We start from the raw sequence: 21,873 nt of genomic DNA, 5'->3' as shown, positions 1-21,873 counted from the left end.
TGGTCACTGTTTGGGAACACCCACACAAAGGTTCGCAACAGGCTCACAAATGTGAGAGTGGAAAAGCTGGTCGGCATTCGGGCAAGCCTACGGCTCTTTGAGCCTGACACAGAGCCATCCTCAACAAGGCTGGAAAGTGACACTGAAGAGGAAGACTCAGAGTTGGATGCTGAGGAAGTGGACATGTTGTTGGATGATGATGAGGTCCAGGAAGAGTCTATTGACTGAGCAAAAATGAGAAAAGAGGATTGCTTGAAGGAAGATTTGCATGTTTAATGGGATGTTTTGGAGGATACGTGGCATTTTTCATTTAACCTTTTGAATGGGACTTTGTGGAGATTTTTGGACAGGGGGCATTTTTGAATGAGCGGGGTTAAGGGATGGTAATATTGAACTCAACATTTCTGTTTTTATTCATCCATGAAACAAGTTATTGAAATGTGTTCTATTCTGCTGTACTTACAAATAAATCTGTTGAAATATCTGTTGAAAACATTTTGCATGGAGATTTTCTTATGATTTCTGTTTATATTTATGCTTGGAAATAATATATTTCCAGTTAGTTCCCATTAATTTCCATAATTCCCATTATTTCCATGGAAAGTTTCCAATATGGAATATTTCCAAAATTCCCAAGCTTAACTTACCTTGGAAATTTACTGGAAACTTTTCGGAAATTTACTGGAAATTTTCCGCCCCTTTCCAACCCTAATTGTAGCATAACTAAGGGAGGATTCAGGGTCACCTGGTCCAGTCCTAACTATATGCTTTAGCAAAAAGGAAAGTTTTAAGCCTAATCTTGAAAGTAGAGATAGTATTTGTCTCCCGAAGCCAAACTGGAAGCTGGTTCCACAGAAGAGCGGCCTGAAAACTGAAGGCTCTCCGGCCCATTCTACTTTTAAATACTCTAGGAACAACAAGTAGGCCTGCAGTGTGAGAGCAAAGTGCTCTAATAGGGTGATATGGTACTACAAGGTCATTAAGATAAGATGGGGCCTGATTATTTAAGACCATGTATGTGAGGAGCAGGAGTTTGAATTCAATTCTGGATTTAACAGGAAGCCAATGAAGGGAAGCCCAAACTCTCTCTTTCTAGTCCCTGTCAGTACTCTTGCTGCAGCATTTTGGATTAGCGTCACTCTGAGACAGGATATTTCTAATTTTAGAGATGTTGCGCAAATGGAAGAAAGCAGTCTTACATATTTGTTTAATATGTGCGTTGAAGGACATATCCTGGTCAAAAATGACTCCAAGGTTCCTCACAGCATTACTGGAGGCCAAGGTAATGCCATCCAGAGTAAGAATCTGGTTAGATACCATATTTCTAAGATTTTCAGGGCCGAGTACAGTAACCTCAGTTTTATCTGAATTATGAAGCACAAAGTTAGCGGCCATCCAGGTCTTTATGTCTTTAAGACATTCCTGCACTTTAACTGGGTGGGTGTTATCTGGCTTCATAAATAGATAGAGCTGGGTGTCATCTGCATAGCAGTGAAAATGTATGCTATGTCTTCTAATGATGCTGCCTAGGGGAAGCATGTATAATGTAAATGTGGCCAGATGGGCTACTCGCCTTTCTTTTTCCCCCTCGCACGCTCTCTCCTGCGCTCGCTCTCTTCGCCGCGCAACTAGGTTAATTGGGAACCCACCTGCATATTGATTGCAGGGTGGCGTTAGCCCGTATAAAGCAAGCCGGTGTTTTTGTTAGGATCATTCCTCCCGTGCATTCGGTGCAAAGCAGCAGTAAATGCTGGCCCACTGTGACGGACTGATCAGCAAGAGTCGATCATATGACAGCTACAGGTATGCTCTCGCTTAACCTCAGATTCCCTCCGAGCACTGGAATTTGTGTTAATATAGTTTTTGCGGCCTGTTGTAGCGCGGCAGTTTGTTTTATTCCGGCGTTGCGGAGAGAGGTGCTCGTGTTATCCCCACCAGTGAGAGTATAGCGCCTCCGTTCCTGGGGTAAGCTGTTAAAACGACTTTTATTAGCATTCATAGCTATAAGAGTCTAAGGTTATATTTATCTGTTTTAGGGTTTGACTGCTGTATTCGCCTCTCCGTGGCAAATCGCCCAACCTAAACCGGAAGAGTGAAACGCCTTCCCAGCCGCTGTTGTGAGGACTCCTCCTCGGTGGAGCCTGCTGTCTTGTGTTACGAAATCAGTTTTACCCCTGTTCTTTTATTCGTCGAAACTTCCAGAGACGGCACCGGATAGAGGTGCGCGGGGAAGCAATTAGATGGGAAAGAGAAGGGTTTTCAGGCGGTGTTTGCGACCGTGGCTATTCCCACCCATCAGCGTATGGTTTCCAGTGTGGGGTGCACACTAGCCCTAGGTTCGCTCCTGTTGGTACACCCGAGTCCGAGTGGCGTGAGCTAAAGGAACTCCTAAAGCACCAACAAGAGCAGTTAAATCAGCTCACTGAGACAGTGGTTTCTTTACAGAACCCCCGAAGAGGTGTTCGGCCTTCACGGGCTGGCTCGGTGATTTGTCGCCGGTGTCAGCAGCCAGGACACTTTGCTAGGGAGTGCACTGGGGAGCGGGCTTCACGCCGCCCCAGAGCAGGTCCTGATTCAGGCCCTCCTTATACCGCAGTTGGCAATCGTCTTCCCGCTACCCAGTCGGAAAACTAAAGCCCTCTGAGCTGCAGAGTCACAGTTCAGGTGGGGAGTTCACTGGCTCACAGAAAGATAGGATTGGCAGGCTAATTTCATCGTGTCCAAAGATAGATGTGCTGATTAGTGGGGTGACTGTCCCTTGTTTGGTGGATACTGGGTCCATGGTTTCCACCATCACAGAAAGTTTCTTTTTGGCACATTTTGCCCCTTGGGGACAAGAACGCCTTCAGTCATGCCATTGGTTACAGCTTCGGGCTGCCAATGGGCTTGCCATCCCTTACATTGGCTATTTGGAGCTCAGTGTACTCCTGTGTGGCAAGGAAATGCCCTCTTGTGGGATCCTTATAGTGAAGGACCCTCCTGGTGCCACGCCCTCTGTTCCTGGTATTTTAGGAATGAATGTAATCCACCGCTGTTATCAAGAGCTGTTTGGGGCTTTCGGTGGCTCCTTGTTTAATTCTCCTTCTGTGTCACAGGCACCGAGACCAGTTTTGGAGGCCTTACATCAGTGTCACCGGTCTGCAGCCCAAGCCCCAGAGGACCCTGTCGGTACCGTTAAGGTACAGGGCCCGCGGGCTGTGCGGATACCTGGTGGCGTCATGCAGCTGGTGGCTACCACCTGTTTTCAGCAGTTGTTAGGTCAGGCTGTGCTTTTTGAGCCTTCTGAGTCCGGGTTGCCAGTTGGGTTGCTGGCCTCTTCATGTTTGGTCCAGGTGGATAAGGGCGTTGCCTACATCCCAGTCACCAATGTGGGGACAGCTGAAGCTGTTCTCCACCCACGGACCCGTTTAGGAGTGATAAGCAAAGCTACTGTTGTTAGCCTCCCTGCTGGTGTTAGCGAGGAACACTCTTTTCCCGTTACCGTTTCCTCCCATACCACCAGCAGCCCTGCTCAAGAGATGGTAGATGCAATTGACCTGTCTGCTCTCGCTGAGTCAGAGCAACATGAGGTACGGTTACTTTTGCAGAAGTACCGCTCTGTTTTCTCCACTTATGAGGGAGACTTGGGCTGCACAAACCTCATTTCACACAACATACCTCTGATTGATGACGCACCCGTCCGGCAGAGGTACAGGCGAATTCCTCCTTCTGATTATGAGGCTGTCAGGGCCCATATCAACCAGCTACTGGAGGCCCAGGTAATTCGGGAGAGTAGCAGTCCTTATGCCTCTCCCATTGTGTTGGTCCGCAAGAAGGATGGAAGTCTCCGTCTGTGCGTTGACTACCATTTGCTGAATAGCAAAACAAGGAAGGACGCCTTCCCCTTACCTCGCATCTAGGAAAGTCTGGATGCCCTTGCTGGCGCACGCTGGTTTTCTACCATCGACCTGGCCAGCGGGTACAACCAGGTGCCAGTTTCTGAGCAGGATAAGCCCAAGACCGCTTTTTGCACGCTGTTTGGCCTGTTCGAGTGGAATCGTATGCCGTTCGGGCTGTGCAATGCTCCTGGTACCTTCCAGCGCCTAATGCAGAGGATGTTTGGGGATCAGCAGTGCCAATCATTACTGCTGTACCTAGATGACATCATTGTGTTCTCCTCGTCTGTTTCTCAGCACCTGCAACGGCTGGAGATGGTGATGGCAAGGCTGCAGCAAGAGGGGCTCAAGGCTAAGCTAGAAAAGTGTGCCTTTTTCCAGCAGAAGGTTAACTACTTGGGCCATGTAATCTCTTGCGAGGGTGTCTCCACCGATCCAGCCAAGGTTGACGCAGCAGCCAAGTGGCAGTGTCCTCGTTCCGTGTCAGAGTTGAGATCCTTTTTGGGTTTCGCCAGCTATTACCGGTGCTTTGTGGAGGGGTTTGCCACATTGGCGGCTCCCCTGCATCAAGTGGTGGCTAAATTGGCTGGCACAAGACAAAGAAGGGCTCGGGACAGAGTTTGAGTACTATTTGGACACCTCAGTGTGAGGAGAGTTTTGAGGCCCTGAAAGCAAAGCTTGTGTCTGCCCCTGTGCTGGCGTATGCTGACTTTGCATGCCCATTTATCTTGGAGATTGACGCCAGCCATAGTGGTTTGGGTGCAGTTCTCTCCCAAGACGTAGAAGGTGTTGTTAGGCCAGTGGGTTATGCCAGTCGAGGTCTTCGGCCCCATGAGCGCAATATGGACAATTACAGCTCCATGAAGTTGGAGTTTCTTGCGCTCAAATGGGCCATGGCAGAGAAGTTCCGTGAGTACCTGCTGGGGCAGAAGTGTGTGGTTTACACTGATAACAATCCACTCAGTTACCTCTCTTCAGCTAAGCTGGGTGCCACCGAGCAGCGGTGGGCCTCCCAGCTGGCGGCGTTCGATTTTGAGATTAAGTATCGCTCAGGCCGCAGTAATAGGAACGCTGATGCTCTCTCTCGACAGTATGAGACGAGCTCCAGCTTGGCCGAGGGTGTGTTGCCTGGGACTTCTGTCCCAACTTCACTTCAGCAGGCTCAGTGTCCAGCAGTTTTGCCCTCCGTTACTCAGTTGGAGATTGGGGCCTTTCCATCTCACTCTCTGGGGGATATTCGTGCTTTGCAGGAGGCTGACCCCCTCCTCAAGGATTTCTTGGTATACTGGAGGAGGCACACCCTGCCCTCTTCGGAGGAAAGGAGTCAGGTCCCCAAACCAGTCATGGTTCTGATGCGTCAGTGGGATCGTCTGGTGGAGAAGGATGGCATCCTTTATCGGCGTATTTTGCGTCCGGGTGGAGGTGAGGAAGCCCTCCAACTTGTTCTTCCAGAGGCTCTGAAGCCTGAGACCTTGAGGCAGCTGCACCAGGACCATGGGCACCAAGGTATTGAGCGTACCACTGAACTGGTCAGGCAGCGTTGCTATTGGCCCGGGATGTCCTCTGACATCAAGCAATGGGTTCAGCGTTGTGAACGCTGTCAGGTCGCAAAGGACTCAGAGTTGGGGTCTCATAGTTATATGGGTCACCTGTTGGCGTCTACACTGTAAAAACGATAACTAGTAATTGTTGATTTGATTAAAGTTTTCAAATTAAACTGACTTAGAAATAAAACTTTCCATTTACAACCTACAAAAGCTTGTCTGCCCAACAAATTTCTTCCATTGTTGTCCTAACTAAGATTTTCTAGAGAGCATAACAAAGATTATCAACTTTTGAGTAGATTTTTTGAGTCAAGTTGGGAACCTGTGGGAAACCCCGTAGATGACTGGCACACGTGGTCTGTGCCAAGTTTGAACTGGACCAAACGAGCCTGAGCAGACTGAGCTGTGTGATAGTGGTTTGTCAATGTGTTCTGGACTGAAAACCTGCTAAGAAAATTTGAAGAAACGTGGCCAAAGTTGGATGGAAATTACCATTTTTCGACCATTACGGATTTTACCTGGTCTGAAGTTGGACTGTATTTTTTGACCATTTTTCGGACAGGACAAGCTGCCGACTATTTGCCCTAGCAGGTAAGCTAACCAGATCTATTATTAGGATTTTCTAAAAGTGCCTAGGCTGCATCCTCCTCAGGACCCAGGAGGGTGGAATGAGTAAAACACTGAAAAAAAAGGCAAACAATAACATATTTCAGTTATCTAAGTGACTTATATATCATGTTTAAGCTAGCGAAGGACCGGGGGGGGGGGGGGGGGGGGGGGGGGGTGGGGGTTGGGGGTGAAAATGATATGCCAGCCAGCTAGCTATCAAAGCCGGTGGTAACAGACGTGTCCGAAAACATAGAAGCATTTTTGCAAATATGTGTTGTCTTATTAAACTGAGCAGATATTTGAAATTTACACAGCTACATTCTCGCCTGAAAAGATCTTAAAAGTTTACTTTGTGAGCCGAAAAGGGTAATAAGAGTAATATTAAAACTACGTGGCTGCCGCCATTGTTGGAAACTAGAATCGGCTGGGCCGCGCTATGAATTCTGGCATAGGGTGGGCCACAAAGGATACACCTGACCCATCCTTCAAAGCTGTGGAAAGTATTGTATTGTTTTGAGAGCCTTTTTGTTGGTGGAGTATTGATTTTATGTACAATTCCACGGGTAGACGCGATCTGTATGGTCCGACTTTGCACATGCGCAGTAAGGATCAGGGAGTCCGATCCGTAACTCTTTTTTTTCTACATTATATTGAAATGTTTCATTATTGCAAGCATTTTCTCTCAGGCGGAGAGAGGTCGTGGAGTGTCAGCCTATGGTGTCCAGTGTGTGTGTCCAGGAGAGATGACCTGCGCTGTTTTACTCTGTGGAGGTAAGACCTCCTAAGTCCTAATTTATTTATAATTTAATTATTATTCAAATTGGGCATGATTTATACTAGATTGACTATATTGAAGTAGTACAGTATTTGCTAGGGCAATGCATTGGCCAACTTTATTATATTGTGCTACTATTCCAGTCAAGACCCTTGCCAGTGTTACATTGAAATCCTTACCCTGAACTTTTCTTTACACAGAAAATGTGTAAAGAAATTTCTTTCAAGAAAAGAGTCCCCATGCTAAATCGAAATTGTGAAACAGAAAGGCAATCTCATAATTTTGACTTAGCATGTTTTTTTTTGTTTTTCTTTTAGTGCTAGAAATAGGACTTCTATAGACTGAGATGGTTAGGGAAAGAATACTAAGGCAGGTCACAGAATCTGATTGGTCACAGATTTTGGTGCAACTTAGAACATAATATGTATTTGCATATTGATACTGGGTTTTGTGGAGGGTATTTCTATTCCTGTGCAAAATACGTATTCATGAGAGATTTTTGAAGTAGGTTTTGCTGTTGATAACACAGTCAGGCATATAACATGGTGCAGGCTGTCCAAGACAGCTACCCAGGAATTTTCTGTGCTGAATAAATGACAATATTTTGGTGAATGTCTTGTTTAGATATCTAAAAAATTTCATCGGATCACAAGCAAAGACCTCCTGGGGACCTTCAATGCATCCCTTGACAAATTTGTGCCTGGCTTGCTGAAACTGTACCGGCCTAAGAAAGGAGCTCTTTGTGAGGAGATGGAAGACCTCCTGGATAAACTTGATGAACAGGTGAGTGAAGTGCTTCTTTATCTTGACATTTTTAGAAGAGAGAATACTTTTCTCTTAACAGAAACTGAAAAAGATGTTGGCTTCAAACAAAACACATCAGTGGACATGTCAGTAAAAATTAATGTCATCCGTCATTGCTTTGTTCTTATTTGGCAGTATTTCTATTTAATTTGTAAATAGAAAGTAAAAATGTTAACATGATGTTGTTGTTGGGGTTTTTTTGTAAGTTTTGCGTGTTGCTGGGTCTGACCTGTGCTTTATTTTCATTACTATGAGAGTTCTGATTTTGCATTGTGTATAGTACACCATGTTACTACACTAATTGAAATTCTTGTTTTCCACTGAATACTCTTTAGACATCCGACATTGTGTCCAAAGGGCACCGAGAGGCTAGCCCATTTTCCTCAGAGAGGATGCAACAGAGGTTTTCCTGAAGTGCTTAGTAAGTACAAAAAAGTAATGCAAGTAAAAATAATTGCTATGAGATGTTTTTAAAGATGAGTTAATCCAAAATGGAAATGTACACTTCCTCAGTGCAGTCCAGATAATTTTATAGTGGGGATTGCAGTTGTCATAACTCTCACTCCTTTTTTTTCTGCTGAGCAGCAGCTGGGCATTGTTAGTGGGTGTTCCATAGCAGAAAATATTTTTGTACAAAACTCACAAGGTGGCATTAATTAAAGGAAAATAAGCTTTTTGTTCTTAAAACCTCTATAAGTCAAATGACCAGCATGGTATAGAGGTTAAAGTTAAAATCTTTACAAATTTGTTTTGTCTTTAGTTTTTCTTAGCTTTCAATAATTCATATTTTACTTTTCTTCAGGACACTGACATTTTGTAACCAGTGTTGAACGGTGCATCAGTTGCCATCCTCACCATCCTACAAGATGACAATGCCGATACGTCTGTGCGAGAACATGGAGTTGTGTTGGAAGGGGACATCGTGCTACATAACATTCCAGATCTCTCTACTGCCTTGGCATACCTCTTTGGCCTTCTGTATGCCCTCAACATTGATTATCCAAAGCAGATGAGTTACACCTTTAAAGCAATTGAGGCCATCTTATTTTGACCTGGTCGGACAATATGAAGGTGAAGTGGATAAATCATTATTCGAAATGTAAATTTTAGTCAGATGAATCTGTATTGTTGAGAATATATGGTGAAAATTTGTCTTGTAGTATTTTAAAAGACTTGTTATAGTGTTTTCCATATGAAGCATAGAACTGGTGTTTTACCTGTTAGTTTCCTCTTCATTGATGGTAACGTTTCTAATAACTTTTAACTTCCATAGTTCATCATAGTAAGCCCATGTAAAATGTCAATATCTGGGTACATAGGCAATCGTTTGTGGAATTACCCTATTTAAGGTGCAATCGTTATGTTCAGCTTTTACAAGACGGTCAGGGTGTGTGTGCGTGAATTATTAAGTTGCTGGACACTTTTCTTTTTTGGTTCTGGACTGGAATTTTAACGTCTCTGCTGGGGTGCTCAAAGCACCCAAAAGAAACTGGCAACACGTTTTTGTTTGTTTGTTATTTCTTTTTCTTTCTTTCTTTTTTTTTTTTTTAACAGAAATTGACCCTACTGCCCATGACATTCTGAAATGTACTGAAAGCACTGTTGAACAAAATAAATAAGCTTTTAGATAAAATTGAATTGTGCTTTGTTTTATTCTATATCTATTTATTGAGTGTTCTTTCAAGTATAATCACAGCATACATTTTCCTTTGTTTATATAGGTACATTTTCAACTCACTGGAGTAAGAATTGTATGATTACTCAACAAGAATATCCTTGTTTGGTGAAGGCAGAAAAACATGGCATTGAAACCAGAATTTCTTCGTTAGACTTCCAGGATTATCCTAATTAGGTGAACAAGAAGAACCAAGTTGGCAGAACTTGTAAATCTTAGTTAAGTCAACAACAGTTGCAAAAGTTGAGAAAACTCAAAAATCTCTTGCATCATGTTGCCTTGAAATTTTAAGTTTTCTTAACTTTTTCTTTTTTACAGTGTAGGCCAAATGAAATCCTGGCCATAGACTTCACGGTGTTGGAGCCTTCCCGTAGTGGAGTTGAAAACGTCTTGGTTATGACGGACGTTTTGAGCAAATACACTGTTGCAGTCTCTACCCGGGACCAGCGGGCCTCTACTGTGGCCCAGGCCCTGTTAACAGAGTGGTTTTTTAAGTTTGGTGTTCCTAGCCGCCTCCACTCTGACCAGGGTAGAAACTTTGAGAGTTTGGTGATGCAACAGCTATGCGAGTTGTATCGGGTAGCTAAGTCCTGTACAACCCCTTACCACCCAGCGGGTAATGGGCAGTGTGAACAGTTTAACCGAACCCTCCATAACCTCCTCCGGACCCTGCCATCATCTCGGAAACGCGACTGGGCTGCATGCTTACCCCATGTGCTCTTTTGCTATAATAGCACGCCGCATCAGGGCACTGGAGAGTCGCCATTTTTCCTGATGTTTGGCAGGGATCCTAGGCTGCCTATTGATTTCCTTCTAGGCCGCATTCAGGACCCAGTGCCTGGAGAGGTACAGGACTGGGTGGCCGAGCACCAAGCCAGGTTAATGGTGGCGTTCGAGGAAGCTCGGGCACGGTTGTCGCTGACCGTCGCAAGGAGCGGCATGACCAGAGAGTCCACCCTGTTCCTTTAAAGGTCGGTCAGCAGGTGTATCTTCGAGATCACAGCGCCCGGGGCCGGCACAAGATCCAGGACCTGTGGAGCTCTGTGGTCTATCAGGTGTTGAGGGCACCCCAAGAGAATGGGGCTGTTTATACCATTGCCCCCGTGGGAGACTTGGAGAATGTCCATCGCTACATGTTGAAGGCACAGGTCAGCCTAGGGCCTCCTACACCTGGTCCACAGGTCCCACCCCCACCTGTGCCTGCTGACTCAGAGCAGACCTCTCTGAGTGACGATGAGTTGTGGCTCCTTGTCCCTGAGGTACCCTCACACCCTGTAGCACCTGTGGCGTCACTTTTCGATGCCTCTAGAGTTCCATCGGTGGAGCTCAGGTCTACTCCCAGTGTGATTGTAGCACCCCCGACCTCTGCTCCCCTAGGTTCTTCCTCAGGCTTTGTTGAACCGCCTGAGGTGAGTGGGCCACACTTGCGGAGAACAGCACGTTCGACAGCTGGTCAGCACTCAAATGTTCATCACTTGCCACGTCCTGTTGAATCTGCACCAGTCGCTAATGCTCAGCTTGCCGTATTCAGGCCATGGTGTTAGGTTCCTTGAGTTATTGTCGGGGCGCCAATACAAAAAGGGGGGGTAGATGTGGCCAGATGGGCTACTCGCCTTTCTTTTCCCCCCTCGCTCGCTCTCTCCTGCGCTCGCTCTCTTCGCCGCGCAACTAGGTTAATTGGGAACCCACCTGCATATTGATTGCAGGGTGGCATTAGCCCGTATAAAGCAAGCCGGTGTTTTTGTTAGGATCATTCCTCCCGTGCATTCGGTGCAAAGCAGCAGTAAATGCTGGCCCACTGTGACGGACTGATCAGCAAGAGTCGATCATATGACAGCTACAGGTATGCTCTCGCTTAACCTCAGATTCCCTCCGAGCACTGGAATTTGTGTTAATATAGTTTTTGCGGCCTGTTGTAGCGCGGCAGTTTGTTTTATTCCGGCGTTGCGGAGAGAGGTGCTCGTGTTATCCCCACCAGTGAGAGTATAGCGCCTCCGTTCCTGGGGTAAGCTGTTAAAACGACTTTTATTAGCATTCATAGCTATAAGAGTCTAAGGTTATATTTATCTGTTTTAGGGTTTGACTGCTGTATTCGCCTCTCCGTGGCAAATCGCCCAACCTAAACCGGAAGAGTGAAACGCCTTCCCAGCCGCTGTTGTGAGGACTCCTCCTCGGTGGAGCCTGCTGTCTTGTCTGTTTGACCCGTGGGGTATAAGCCTTCCTGCGTGTGTGTGTGTGTGTGTTTCCTTTTATTAAAGTTATTAAAGTGTGTTTTAGTTTTTTTATGATCTGTAGCGAGCCTGACGCTCAGTGTCCTTTTATTCTTTTAACATATTTTTCTGTGTTTTATTTCAGTGAACGGAGGACGTGCCAGTGGCCCTGGGACCTCAGGTGGTGGGTCGTTTTCACACTTTCTTTTGTACAGCACCGGGTGGGTTGCAGTGATTTTCTTTTTTGTGTGATTTTCTTTTGGGTCCACGGCTGCTGGTAAGTCCAAGTTCCCTGATTGTTTTATTTTCACTTTAGGACACTGTCAACAATGGCGCTACATCTTGGGTTTTAATATTTTATTTATTTTTACTATAAATAAAACTGTTTTAATATTGGAGCCAACCTGCCTCAGTGTGCATCCTTGAATCTGTGCGGCCTCCTTTTATTCTTTTTATCTATTTTTCTTAAATATATTTCCTGGGGGTGAAATTCCCCTAGGTGGCATTGTCATTTTATTACTTTTTATCTAACCCCGCCGACCAATTTCTCACATAAACAGAATTGGTCCTAGCACCGAACCCTTTGGAACTCCATAATTAACCTCAGTGTGTGAAGAGGACTCTCCATTTAAATGTACAAATTGGAGTCTATTAGATAGATATGATACAAACCACTGCAGTGCAGTACCTGTAATACCTACAGCATGTTCTAATCGCTCTAATAGGATATTATGGTCAACAGTATCGAACGCTGCACTGAGGTCTAGCAGGACAAGCACAGAGATGAGTCCACTGTCAGAGGCCATAAGAAGATCATTTGTAACCTTCACTAAAGCTGTTTCTGTGCTGTGATGAGCTCTGAAACCTGACTGAAACTCTTCAAATAAGCCATTCCTCTGCAGATGATCTGTTAGCTGTTTGACAACTACTCTTTCAAGGATTTTTGATATGAAAGGAAGGTTGGAGATTGGCCTATAGAGATTGACAGACCACGTGACTTTCGCGCATTGCATGCCGGTAACTCGTGGCAAAACAATCAAAGTACCGCATCAAATGCAAGCATTTGCAGCACCGCAAAACGTTCATTCTCTGGTTCCAGTACCTTCTTGCTTTTTCTTTGCCCCCCAAAAAAGTTATGTACAAAACGAAGGAGAACAATGCCGGACCGTACAAAGACAGACTTGATGAAAAGGCAAAGAAAAGATACGAGGAAAAAATCAAAGGAGTGAAAGGGTTAGACCCTTACGAGCACACAGAGGGACAAAAGACGTGCTGCCCAACTTTCACCACGCTCATATTTATAATTATACGGTTCTTGGAGTGAGTGCATACACTCATGAAGTTTAGTAACTTCAGGTCACTGCAACAAGCCCAGGTACAGTTTACCGACGGATGGGTACAGGACCATGAAATGCATCGTGTAGAACGAAAGACCATCTTATGTATCATAAGTTTACCAGTCTCACAAATCGTCTTCATAAATACACATTCGTTAACCGTTTACTAATAGGACCTTTGAGCTCAACGGTAATTAATTAGTAGTGGAATTAATTTCTGGTTCGCATTACAGAAATGTAGCAGTGACAATAATATTGTATGCTGTAATCGTACTGGGCAATTAGTGATAGCATAGCGCCACAATTTCTGTTCAGCGCCAGACTTGCTTGTAACCTATATCACCAATTATGTTATGAAAAATGACGTATTAACTAATACAAAACACTGACCTTTGTGGAAATGCTTGGAGTAGACTCACCTGTGAGCTGGAGTGTTCTGGGACGTTATATTTGGTCTTTGAATGGCTGCAATCCAGGCCATCCGTCGCCTCTTTTTACTTCAGAAACATGGCTCGAACAATTTCTCTTCAACGACGTAATCCGATAAAAAAAAACGATCTCTTTACCCGTCGGCTTCCCGTGGCTGTCATGCGACCGGCTATTGCAGTTAATAATACAACAGCTTCTTGACAGTTTTTTGTTTCTTTTTATCGCTGTGTAACTGATTTCAATTGAAAGCCTGCGTGCGCTAGTACCTCTTGCCACGAGTTCCCAGAATTCTTTGCGGTTTTACCCTCGAATGACGTCACATTTTCAATCTCTATAATTAACTAAGACTGCTGGGTCTAGAGATGGCTTTGTGAGTAAAGGTTTAACTACAGCCAGCTTCAAGGCCCGTGGTACATAGCCGATTATTAGAGATAGGTTGATCATATTTAAGATCGAAGAATTAATTAATGGCAGGACTTCTTTGAGCAGTTTTGTAGGAATTGGGTCTAAAAGACACGTTGATGGTTTGGAGGAAGTAATTATTGAAGTTAACTCAGAAAGATCAATTGGAGAAAAAGAGTCTAACTTAACATCAATGCTACTAAGAGTAGCTGTAGATAATATTACATCTGTGGGATGATTATTGGTAATTTTTTTCTCTAATGATTAAAATTTTATTTGTGAAGAAGTTCATGAAGTCATTACTAGTTAACGTTAAAGGGATGGTTGGCTCAAAAGAGCTCTGACTTTTTGTCAGCCTGGCTACAGTGCTGAAGAGAAACCTGGGGTTGTTCTTATTTTCTTCAATCAGTGATGAATAGTAAGATGTTCTGGCTTTGCGGAGGGCTTTCTTACAAAGCAACAAACTATTTCTCCAGGCTAAATGATGATCCTCTAAATTTGTGACACGCCATTTCCTCTCCAGCTTACAAGTCATCTGCTTTAGGCTACGTGTTTGAGAATTATACCACGGGGTCAGGTACTTCTGATTTGAGACCTTAGTTTTCACAGGAGCTACAGTATCCAGAGTCATATGTAGTGAGGAGGTGAAATTATTAACAAGATAATCGACCTCTGTTGGGGTAGCGTTCAGATAGCTGCTCTACTCTGTGTTGGTACAGGTCGTTGAAGATGATAACAGTGGGTGGATTATATTCTTAAACTTAGTTACAGCGCTTTCAGAAAGACATCTACTGTGATAAAGTCTACTCTCCACTGCTGCGTAATCAATTATTGTAAATGTAAATGTTATCAGGAAATGATCAGACAGGAGAGGGCTTTCAGGAAACACTGTTAAATGTTCAGTTTCTATGCCATATGTTAAAACAAGATCTAGAGTGTGATTAAAGTGGTGGGTGGGTTCTTTCACATTTTGAGAGAAACCTATTGAGTCTAATAACAGATTAAATGCCATGTTGAGGCTGTCATTTTTAGCATCTACATGGATGTTAAAATCACCCACAATAATTATTTCTGTCTCAGCTGAGCACTAAATCAGATAAAAAAAGTCTGAGAAATCAGAGAGAAACTCTGTGTAAGGTCCAGGTGGACGATATATGATAATAAGTAAGACTGGTTTCTGAGTGTTACAGCTGGGGTGGACAAGGCTAAGCATCAGGCTTTCAAATGAATTAAAAGTCTGTCTTGGTCTTCCGTTAATTAATAGGCTGGTGTGAAAAATTGCTGCCACACCGCCCCCTCGGCCTGTGCTTCGAGATTTCTGGTAGTTAGAATGACTCGGGGGTGTTGATTCATTTAAACTAACATAATCATCCTGCTGCAACCAGGTTTCTGTAAGGCAGAGTAAATCAATTTGTTGATCAATTATTAAGTCATGTACTAACAGAGACTTGGAGGAGAGAGACCTAATATTTAATAATCGACATTTCACTGTTTTACTCTTTGGTTCAGATGTGGATACTGTATTGTTCTTTCTTTGTAATTGTTTATGTTTAAGTTGTTTGTTGCTGGTTTTTAGTTTGTTTTTTGTCTGTTTGGGAGCTGACACAGTCTCTATGGAGATGGGTTTTTGGGGGGGTAGCAGGAGGAGAGAAGCTGCAGAGAGGCGTGTAAGACTGCAACTCTGCTTCCTGGTCCCAACTCTGGAAAGTCATATTTTGGGGGGTTTAATAAATTTGTCCATATTTCTAGAAATGAGAGCTGCTCCATCCAAAGTGGGATGGATGCCGTCTCTCCTAACAAGACCAGGTTTCCTCCAGAAGGTTTGCCAATTATCTATGAAGTCCACATCGTTTCTGGGACACCACTCAGACAGCCAGCAATTTAAGAAGACCATGCGGCTAAACATGTCACTCCTGGTCTGATTGGGGAGGGGACCAGAGAAAACTACAGAGTCCGACATTGTTTTGGCAAAGTTGCACACCAATTTAATATTGATTTTAGTGACCTCCGATTGGCGTAACCGGGTGTCATTACTGCCGATGTGAATTATGATTTTACTGAATTTACGTTTACCCTTAGCCAGCAGTTTTAAATTTCCTTCAATGTCGCCTGCTCTGGCCCCTGGAAGACAATTGACTATGGTTGCCGGTGTCTCTAGCTTCACATGTCTGAGAACAGAATCACCAATTACCAGAGTTTGACCCCCGGCGGGTGTGTCGCCGAGTGGGGAAAAACGGTTAGACACATGAACAGGTTGGTGGTGTACCTAAAACTATGCTTCCTCCTCACCGTCACCCAACTGCCCTCTTTCCCCAGCTGCTTGGGGTCTGCCGGGGAACAGCTAGCGGGGCCTACGCTATCTTCGGCTGCACCAGCTACAGGGGCCTGGCTAGCTATGGGTGAATGAAGGGTGCGAAGCCAAGTCTCCAATTCAGTAATCCTGGCCTCCAGAGCTGCAAATATGCTACATTTGTTACAGGTATCATTACTGCTAAAGGAGGTCGAGGAGTAGCTAAACATCTGACACAATGAGCAGGAAAGTGCAGGAGGGACAGGTGAAGTAGCCATGGTGCTAACGAGTCGGCTACGAGCTAAGCTAAGCTAGCGAAACAGTACAGAGCAGGAACAGGAAGCGATACTATACCACAGAGCGAGTGAACACCAAGTGATATATGTGTGCATGAGGGTGGGAATGCATGTTTGTGTCTGTGTGTGCCTGTTTTCTGTGGCTATATGTCAGGTCGGGTCTTACGGTGTGTTCACACCGAACGCGATGGACGCGAACAAAAACGCCCCAAACGCCCCTAATTTGACGCGTGCACATTCGCGCCTCAACGCGTGTCCAAGAAAAATCCATCGCGCGTCAAAATATGATATTTTGACGCGCGTGAACCGGAAATGTGGGAGGGATGTGGGAGGAAGTTGTGCCAGACCGGTATCTTTGCAAGATGGCAGCTGTCGAGTTAGCGCTTGAAGAGAGAGTCTCCCTTCTCTATGTACTGTGGAGAGCAGAGCAGCGGCGTAAAAGATGCCCTCGCCCTACCTGGGTCCATCAGGTCCTCCAGAGGCATGAGCAGTTTGGTGAGTTTCACCATTTGCTCCAGGAGCTGCGCCTGGATGACGGCCGATTCCAGCGACATCACCGTCTTTCACTCGGCCAGTTTGAGGACCTGCTTCCCCGGGTCGGTCCCAGAATCGCCCGCCTAGACACCAATTACAGGCGCTCAATCCCACCTGCAGAGCGCCTGTCCATCTGCCTGAGGTTAGTAAAAGTATTTAATACGGTAGTCCTTTATTGATACCTGTGCTAATACATGCTAAACCATCCATTTATACACTGCTAACATGGATGTGCTATGCTAACAGTGAATGCTCTCGGTGTTTACTGATAGCAAACTGTGGTACGGAGACGACTGTTTATAATATTTCTAGTGATACTCAGAAGGTCTCATCAAGTCCCGATTTAATTCGATTTATGCTGTTATCAGTGTTTGAATGATAGCATGGCTGTGGTGTCATATCAATGTATGCGCTCGGTGTTTGCTGATATCAAACTGTAGCATTAGGACCACTGAGTTAACCTTTGTAGTGATACTCACTCCTTTTTATTTAGACCTGGTTTAATTCTGGGATAGTTGAATATTTGTATATAATCACCGCAGACTGTTTTAGATTATATCTAATATATATCATGTAATTATCCTTATAATTACAAAATGTTTTATGTAAGATTTATGTTTTGCAATTTGTAATTTTGGAATTTCAATAATGTATTTTGTAACTGCAGTACACATAATACTCATTTTAAACAATTTTGTCCAGGTTCCTTGCCAGCAAACAACTCCTCCAGAGAGGCTGTCCTGGTGAGGGAGAAATTCATGGCTCACTTCTCGGTGGAGGGAGCTGTGTCTTGGCAACCAAAGGAGTAGCCTGTTTGAAGTCCGAGTGACTTCCCCACAACGGCTCTTTTAAGAGCCACCCACAAACCTCTAAAGAGTGTTCCTGTCTTTTTAAATTTTTCTTAATAAATGGAGCTCTACTCCAAAATAAACTAACCTCTTTTTACTCTCTTAAATAACTTGTCTTCACTATGTTCCTATATACAGTGTGGTGCAAAAGTTTGGGCAACCTTATTAATAGTCATTATTTTCCTGTATGAATCACTGTTACAATGAAAAATGTCACTTACATATATCATATAGGAGACACACACATTGATATACACTAAATATTTATTTCATTTCTCTTTTTTTGTGTCGCGAATTTATGCACCTGCTTGATTTAAACAGTTATTGCACACTTTCTGTAAACTGATTTCACTTCTCAAATATCACTGTGTGTGTCTCCTATATGATATATTTGACTATTTTTATTGTGACAACCAATGATTTGTACAAGAAAATAATTACTTTTCACAATGTTGCCCAAACTTTTGCATCCCACTGTATTAGTATGTTTTGTCATTAGTATAATATGAAATAAATTCTACTTGTGTCAAGTCGGGTGCCAATATTTGCTGTGTAGTAGAACAGAGACATTTTGTCATTATAAATGTTTATTTGAAAAAATATAAATTCATTAACAAAAACATTTATCATAAATATATGAAATTTAACTATTTACAGAGAGACAGGAATAAAAAGGACCCAGCTTGGAGTGGAAGAGCCTCAGGGAGAAGGAGAAGAAAAATAAGAACATTGTTTCTGCCCTGGAGAGCTGCTGCCTCATCAGAAAACTACTGATCATTAGGGTCCAATGTTTCCAAATTTAACACAGCTGTGCTGTTTTCAAAAGCTAATTTATAAATTTGAAATTTCACGAATTCTCGTGTCTGAGGCGGCATGCTCTCCAGAACAGGAACAAGGCCGAGGAGGAAATGTTCAGTTGGAGACGGGCGTGGCCTCTTTAGGGACTCCAGGATGGCCAGCTCCACCGCCGATGGACCGTCCTGGGACCCGTCCCTCGCCCGCCTTCGAGCTGTCCTTCTCTGTGGGCCTGTAAAACACAGCACAAAACAACACAAAGTAATGAGAAGGCTGCTACTAGATTTTCATTTTCAAAATTGAAAAAAACATGATATAAACAGATTGGTTGTAGATATTTAGTAAAGGTGATCACAAGGGAATCCAAGCGAGTAAAAAGCTGTCAGTGCTTGATGTTCATACCTGTGGGTGCAGCAGCAGGAGCTGAGGGACCAGGGACTGGGGAGCCAGGAGAAGAGACAGCTGAGGACTCTGCTGCATGATTACTTGACTCTATGAAGACAATATTAAATGTTAACAGGTTGAAGACAATAGTCATAGAGAATATTATATTATTATATACTTATATACTTATTATTATATACAGTGGTCTCTCATTTATTGCAGCACATGAACAGTAGTCACAGTTCTCACAAGTTGATTCTCAAAGTGAAAACCTTTGTCGATTTTAAAACGTAAAAGTATTATGCCGCGCTTTTTCTCCGTCTGCGGCGCCACTTTTGTGCGCCTTTTTTGCTCCCGGTGCAGGTGTGTATTTCCGAATGAGGGTCATAGTTATGAGTGTTTTTGTGCTGTTTTTTTCTATTGGACGTGATGGTTATCAAAACCAAACATGATAAGTTTGGCAAGCGCAGGAGACACGACACGGAGGAGATTTGTCATTTGGGCTGCAGAATGCAATGCGCATTGTTGAAAGCTGTACGGTGCAATAAAAAAAATCAGCGAAAAGGCGAGGCAGTGACGGATGAACAGCGGGACTACTGTATACTGTTTATTAATAAACAAAATATGTTCCTGTAGGACAACACGCATAAATTAACTGCCTACATTAACTCTATGTAAACATACCTTCTGACTGACACTCCCCTGCTGCCTCTTCGGGCTGTCCCTGGTCCTCGGGGGAGAAGTTCTCCACGGTCCGCACCATATTACCGCTAGTCTCCCGCGGGGTGAGGAAGGGGTCCAGAAACCCCATGACCGCGAAGAACTTCCATTTTCTCCCCGATCCTGCTGCAGACCCACTCCTCTTCTCCTTCTCTGTCTTCTTCTCCTTATTATAAGTGTCCCTGAGGCTCTTCCACTTTCTCCTGCAGATGTCCTCTGAATAAACGCATTATCTTGTTAGCGGAAAGGTATTTGTACATCAGTGGGAAAATAGCGGGACAGTAGGCGGGCTTGCTAGCTTTTGCGCGGGTTAATCGGGTCAGTCTGAAAATTAAAAAGAAGAAGGAATGAACTTACCAGGTTGCCCGATCTCCTCACTTATGTGTCTCCAAGCTAGGTCCTTTTTATTCCTGTCTCGGTAGAAGTAGTAGCTAGCATCATATAGCTCCGGGTGATTAGCCACGGCACTGATTAGCTTTTCCTCCATACTGAATGAAGAATGAAGGGCTTTGGCTGGATCTGCCCCTTTGACCTAGGTCAGAGCCACGTCACCAGGCTCCTGATTGGTTGTCGCCGCGCGATTTGACGCTGGAGTTCAGATTTTTCCAACTCGAGCGGTAGACGCAAAACGCGCGTATGCACAAAATGCAACACAAAAACTCACGTGCGTGGTTTTATTCGCGAGTCAAACGCGCCAGACGCGCTACACTGACGCGCGTTTCACGCGTTTTGGCGTTTTCGCGACGCAAATCTGCTTCCGAATTTTCGCGGGACCCGCAATCGCGCGTCTTCGCGCTTTTCCATTGACTTTACATGTAAACCTGACGCTCTATTCGCGTCCATCGCGTTCGGTGTGAACACACCGTTAGACTCCACCTCTCTGGGAACTCCCAGGCCCTCCAAAGTATGGAGGCCTATCTCCCCTCACCACACTCCCTGCCGGTCGCTGATGCCCTCAGGGGTCGGTGCGTTGGTGGTTCTTGGTGTCCGGGGCTGGGCTCAGGTATGTACCAGCTCACTCCCAGTGGCTACTTGGCAGGGCCTGGCGCCTGTTACTCGGTCAGGCCACTTCCGGGGCGTAGGGGGGCCTCAGGCCTCTCGGCCTCTGGGCCTGCGGCTCGGTTCACTCTGGCACAGCTGGCTGCCCCCCACTGGCTTCTGCTCCGTGGTTGCTGGGTGACCCCTCGTCTGGGGCTCTCCTCAGCTCTTCCCAGGAGGGTGGCACGGATGCCCCTCCCGTGGTCCTCCTTGGGCTTTCGCACTCTGGGGCCTCTGGATGTCTGGGGCCTGAATCTCCTCCATGCCTGCTTCATGGCTCAGGGGGGTTGCGAAGCGTATCTGTAACCGGAAGGTCGCCGGTTCGATCCCCAGGCTCTCTGTCCTGGTCGTTGTGTCCCTGGGCAAGACACTTACCACCTACTGGTGTTGGCCAGAGGGGGCCAGAGGGGCCGATGGCGCGATATGGCAGCCTCGCTTCTGTCAGTCTGCCCCAGGGCAGCTGTAGCTACAATCGTAGCTTGCCTCCACCAGTGTGTGAATGTGAGAGTGAATGAATAGTGGCATTGTAAAGCGCTTTGGGTGCCTTGAAAAGCGCTATATAAATCCAATCCATTATTATTATTATTAAGTTGCTTGAAGACGTTTCACCTCTCATCCGAGAAGCTTCTTCAGTTCTAAGGTCAAATGGTGGGGAGTCCCAGATTTAAACCTAGTGGGAGTATCCCCCCACAGAGGGACAAAAGGACCCCCTGATGATCCTCTAATCGCCTGAGCCAAGGTGTGAAACTGGGTGTGGGTCCCAATCAGCCAGGGTTTCACTGTCCATAGACATAAACTACACCTTTCTTGGCTGCTACCTCAAAGCACATTGTGCGCTGTCGGTCCTGCGTGCATTTACTGCTGTTTACACTTAGCTAGATTAACGCGATGGTGTTGTGTTTATTATGTTGCTCTCTTTTTTTGCTTGTTTTCTCTTCTTTTTCTCTCAACAGGTGATCCTGGAGGTTTTTTTCTTTTTTCTCTCTCTTTCTCATTTTAAGTGCCCTTTCTCACGGTCCCTCTTCCCCTGTTTTTCTTTTCCTTCATCTTTCTTTCTCCCTTTCCTATCCCCTAGTCATGGCTTCCTGGTGAAGCTGAAAACTTCGTTAAGGTATTCTCTTAAGCCCTTATCCAGAAAACAAGGAGCAGTGCCAAACTTCTGTTTCTCTCGGCGATCGTTGGAACCTGTCTGTGCCTGGCTGGTACCTGTCATCGGCCTGGATGGGATGTTCCAGTCCCGAAAACCCTGCTCTCCTCGCCCCCATTGGCGTGGTGTGAATCTGCGGAACCTGCGGCCTCTGTGTCGGG

General features: G+C 45.0%; 2 protein-coding genes and 2 long non-coding RNA genes across 4 annotated transcripts; 3 read left to right on the top strand and 1 right to left on the bottom strand.

The window, feature by feature from the left end:
• Positions 1 to 1,442: 1,442 nt before the first annotated feature.
• On the top strand, positions 1,443 to 2,209 carry LOC146494871 (uncharacterized). Its single transcript, XR_014871485.1, has 3 exons — positions 1,443 to 1,803; positions 1,880 to 1,965; positions 2,037 to 2,209. It is a non-coding gene; the product is annotated as an uncharacterized LOC146494871 (long non-coding RNA).
• A 7,887-nt stretch (positions 2,210 to 10,096) lies between these two features.
• On the top strand, positions 10,097 to 12,028 carry LOC146494870 (uncharacterized). Its single transcript, XM_085145573.1, has 3 exons — positions 10,097 to 11,125; positions 11,202 to 11,287; positions 11,359 to 12,028. The coding sequence occupies exon 1, from the start codon at positions 10,416 to 10,418 to the stop codon at positions 10,824 to 10,826; it is 411 nt and encodes a 136-aa protein (XP_085001699.1). The 5' UTR covers positions 10,097 to 10,415; the 3' UTR covers positions 10,827 to 11,125; positions 11,202 to 11,287; positions 11,359 to 12,028.
• Positions 12,029 to 16,283: 4,255 nt separating this feature from the next.
• Positions 16,284 to 17,738, top strand: LOC146494869 (uncharacterized). The gene is made up of 2 exons (XR_014871479.1): positions 16,284 to 16,922; positions 17,483 to 17,738. It is a non-coding gene; the product is annotated as an uncharacterized LOC146494869 (long non-coding RNA).
• Positions 17,739 to 18,197: 459 nt separating this feature from the next.
• LOC146494868 (uncharacterized) lies at positions 18,198 to 20,328 on the bottom strand. The gene is made up of 3 exons (XM_085145571.1): positions 19,885 to 20,328; positions 19,492 to 19,743; positions 18,198 to 18,915 (listed from the first exon to the last, which is right to left on the bottom strand). Exons 1-3 carry the CDS (start codon positions 20,012 to 20,014, stop codon positions 18,806 to 18,808), a joined length of 492 nt encoding a protein of 163 aa, XP_085001697.1. The 5' UTR covers positions 20,015 to 20,328; the 3' UTR covers positions 18,198 to 18,805.
• Between the last annotated feature and the right edge of the window lie 1,545 nt (positions 20,329 to 21,873).

The sequence above is a fragment of the Neolamprologus multifasciatus genome, chromosome 20 (assembly GCF_963576455.1).
Source record: "Neolamprologus multifasciatus chromosome 20, fNeoMul1.2, whole genome shotgun sequence".
Lineage (NCBI taxonomy): Eukaryota > Metazoa > Chordata > Actinopteri > Cichliformes > Cichlidae > Neolamprologus > Neolamprologus multifasciatus.
The sequence above is the reverse complement of the archived record's forward strand: the minus strand, read 5'-3'. Positions and strand labels throughout refer to the sequence as shown.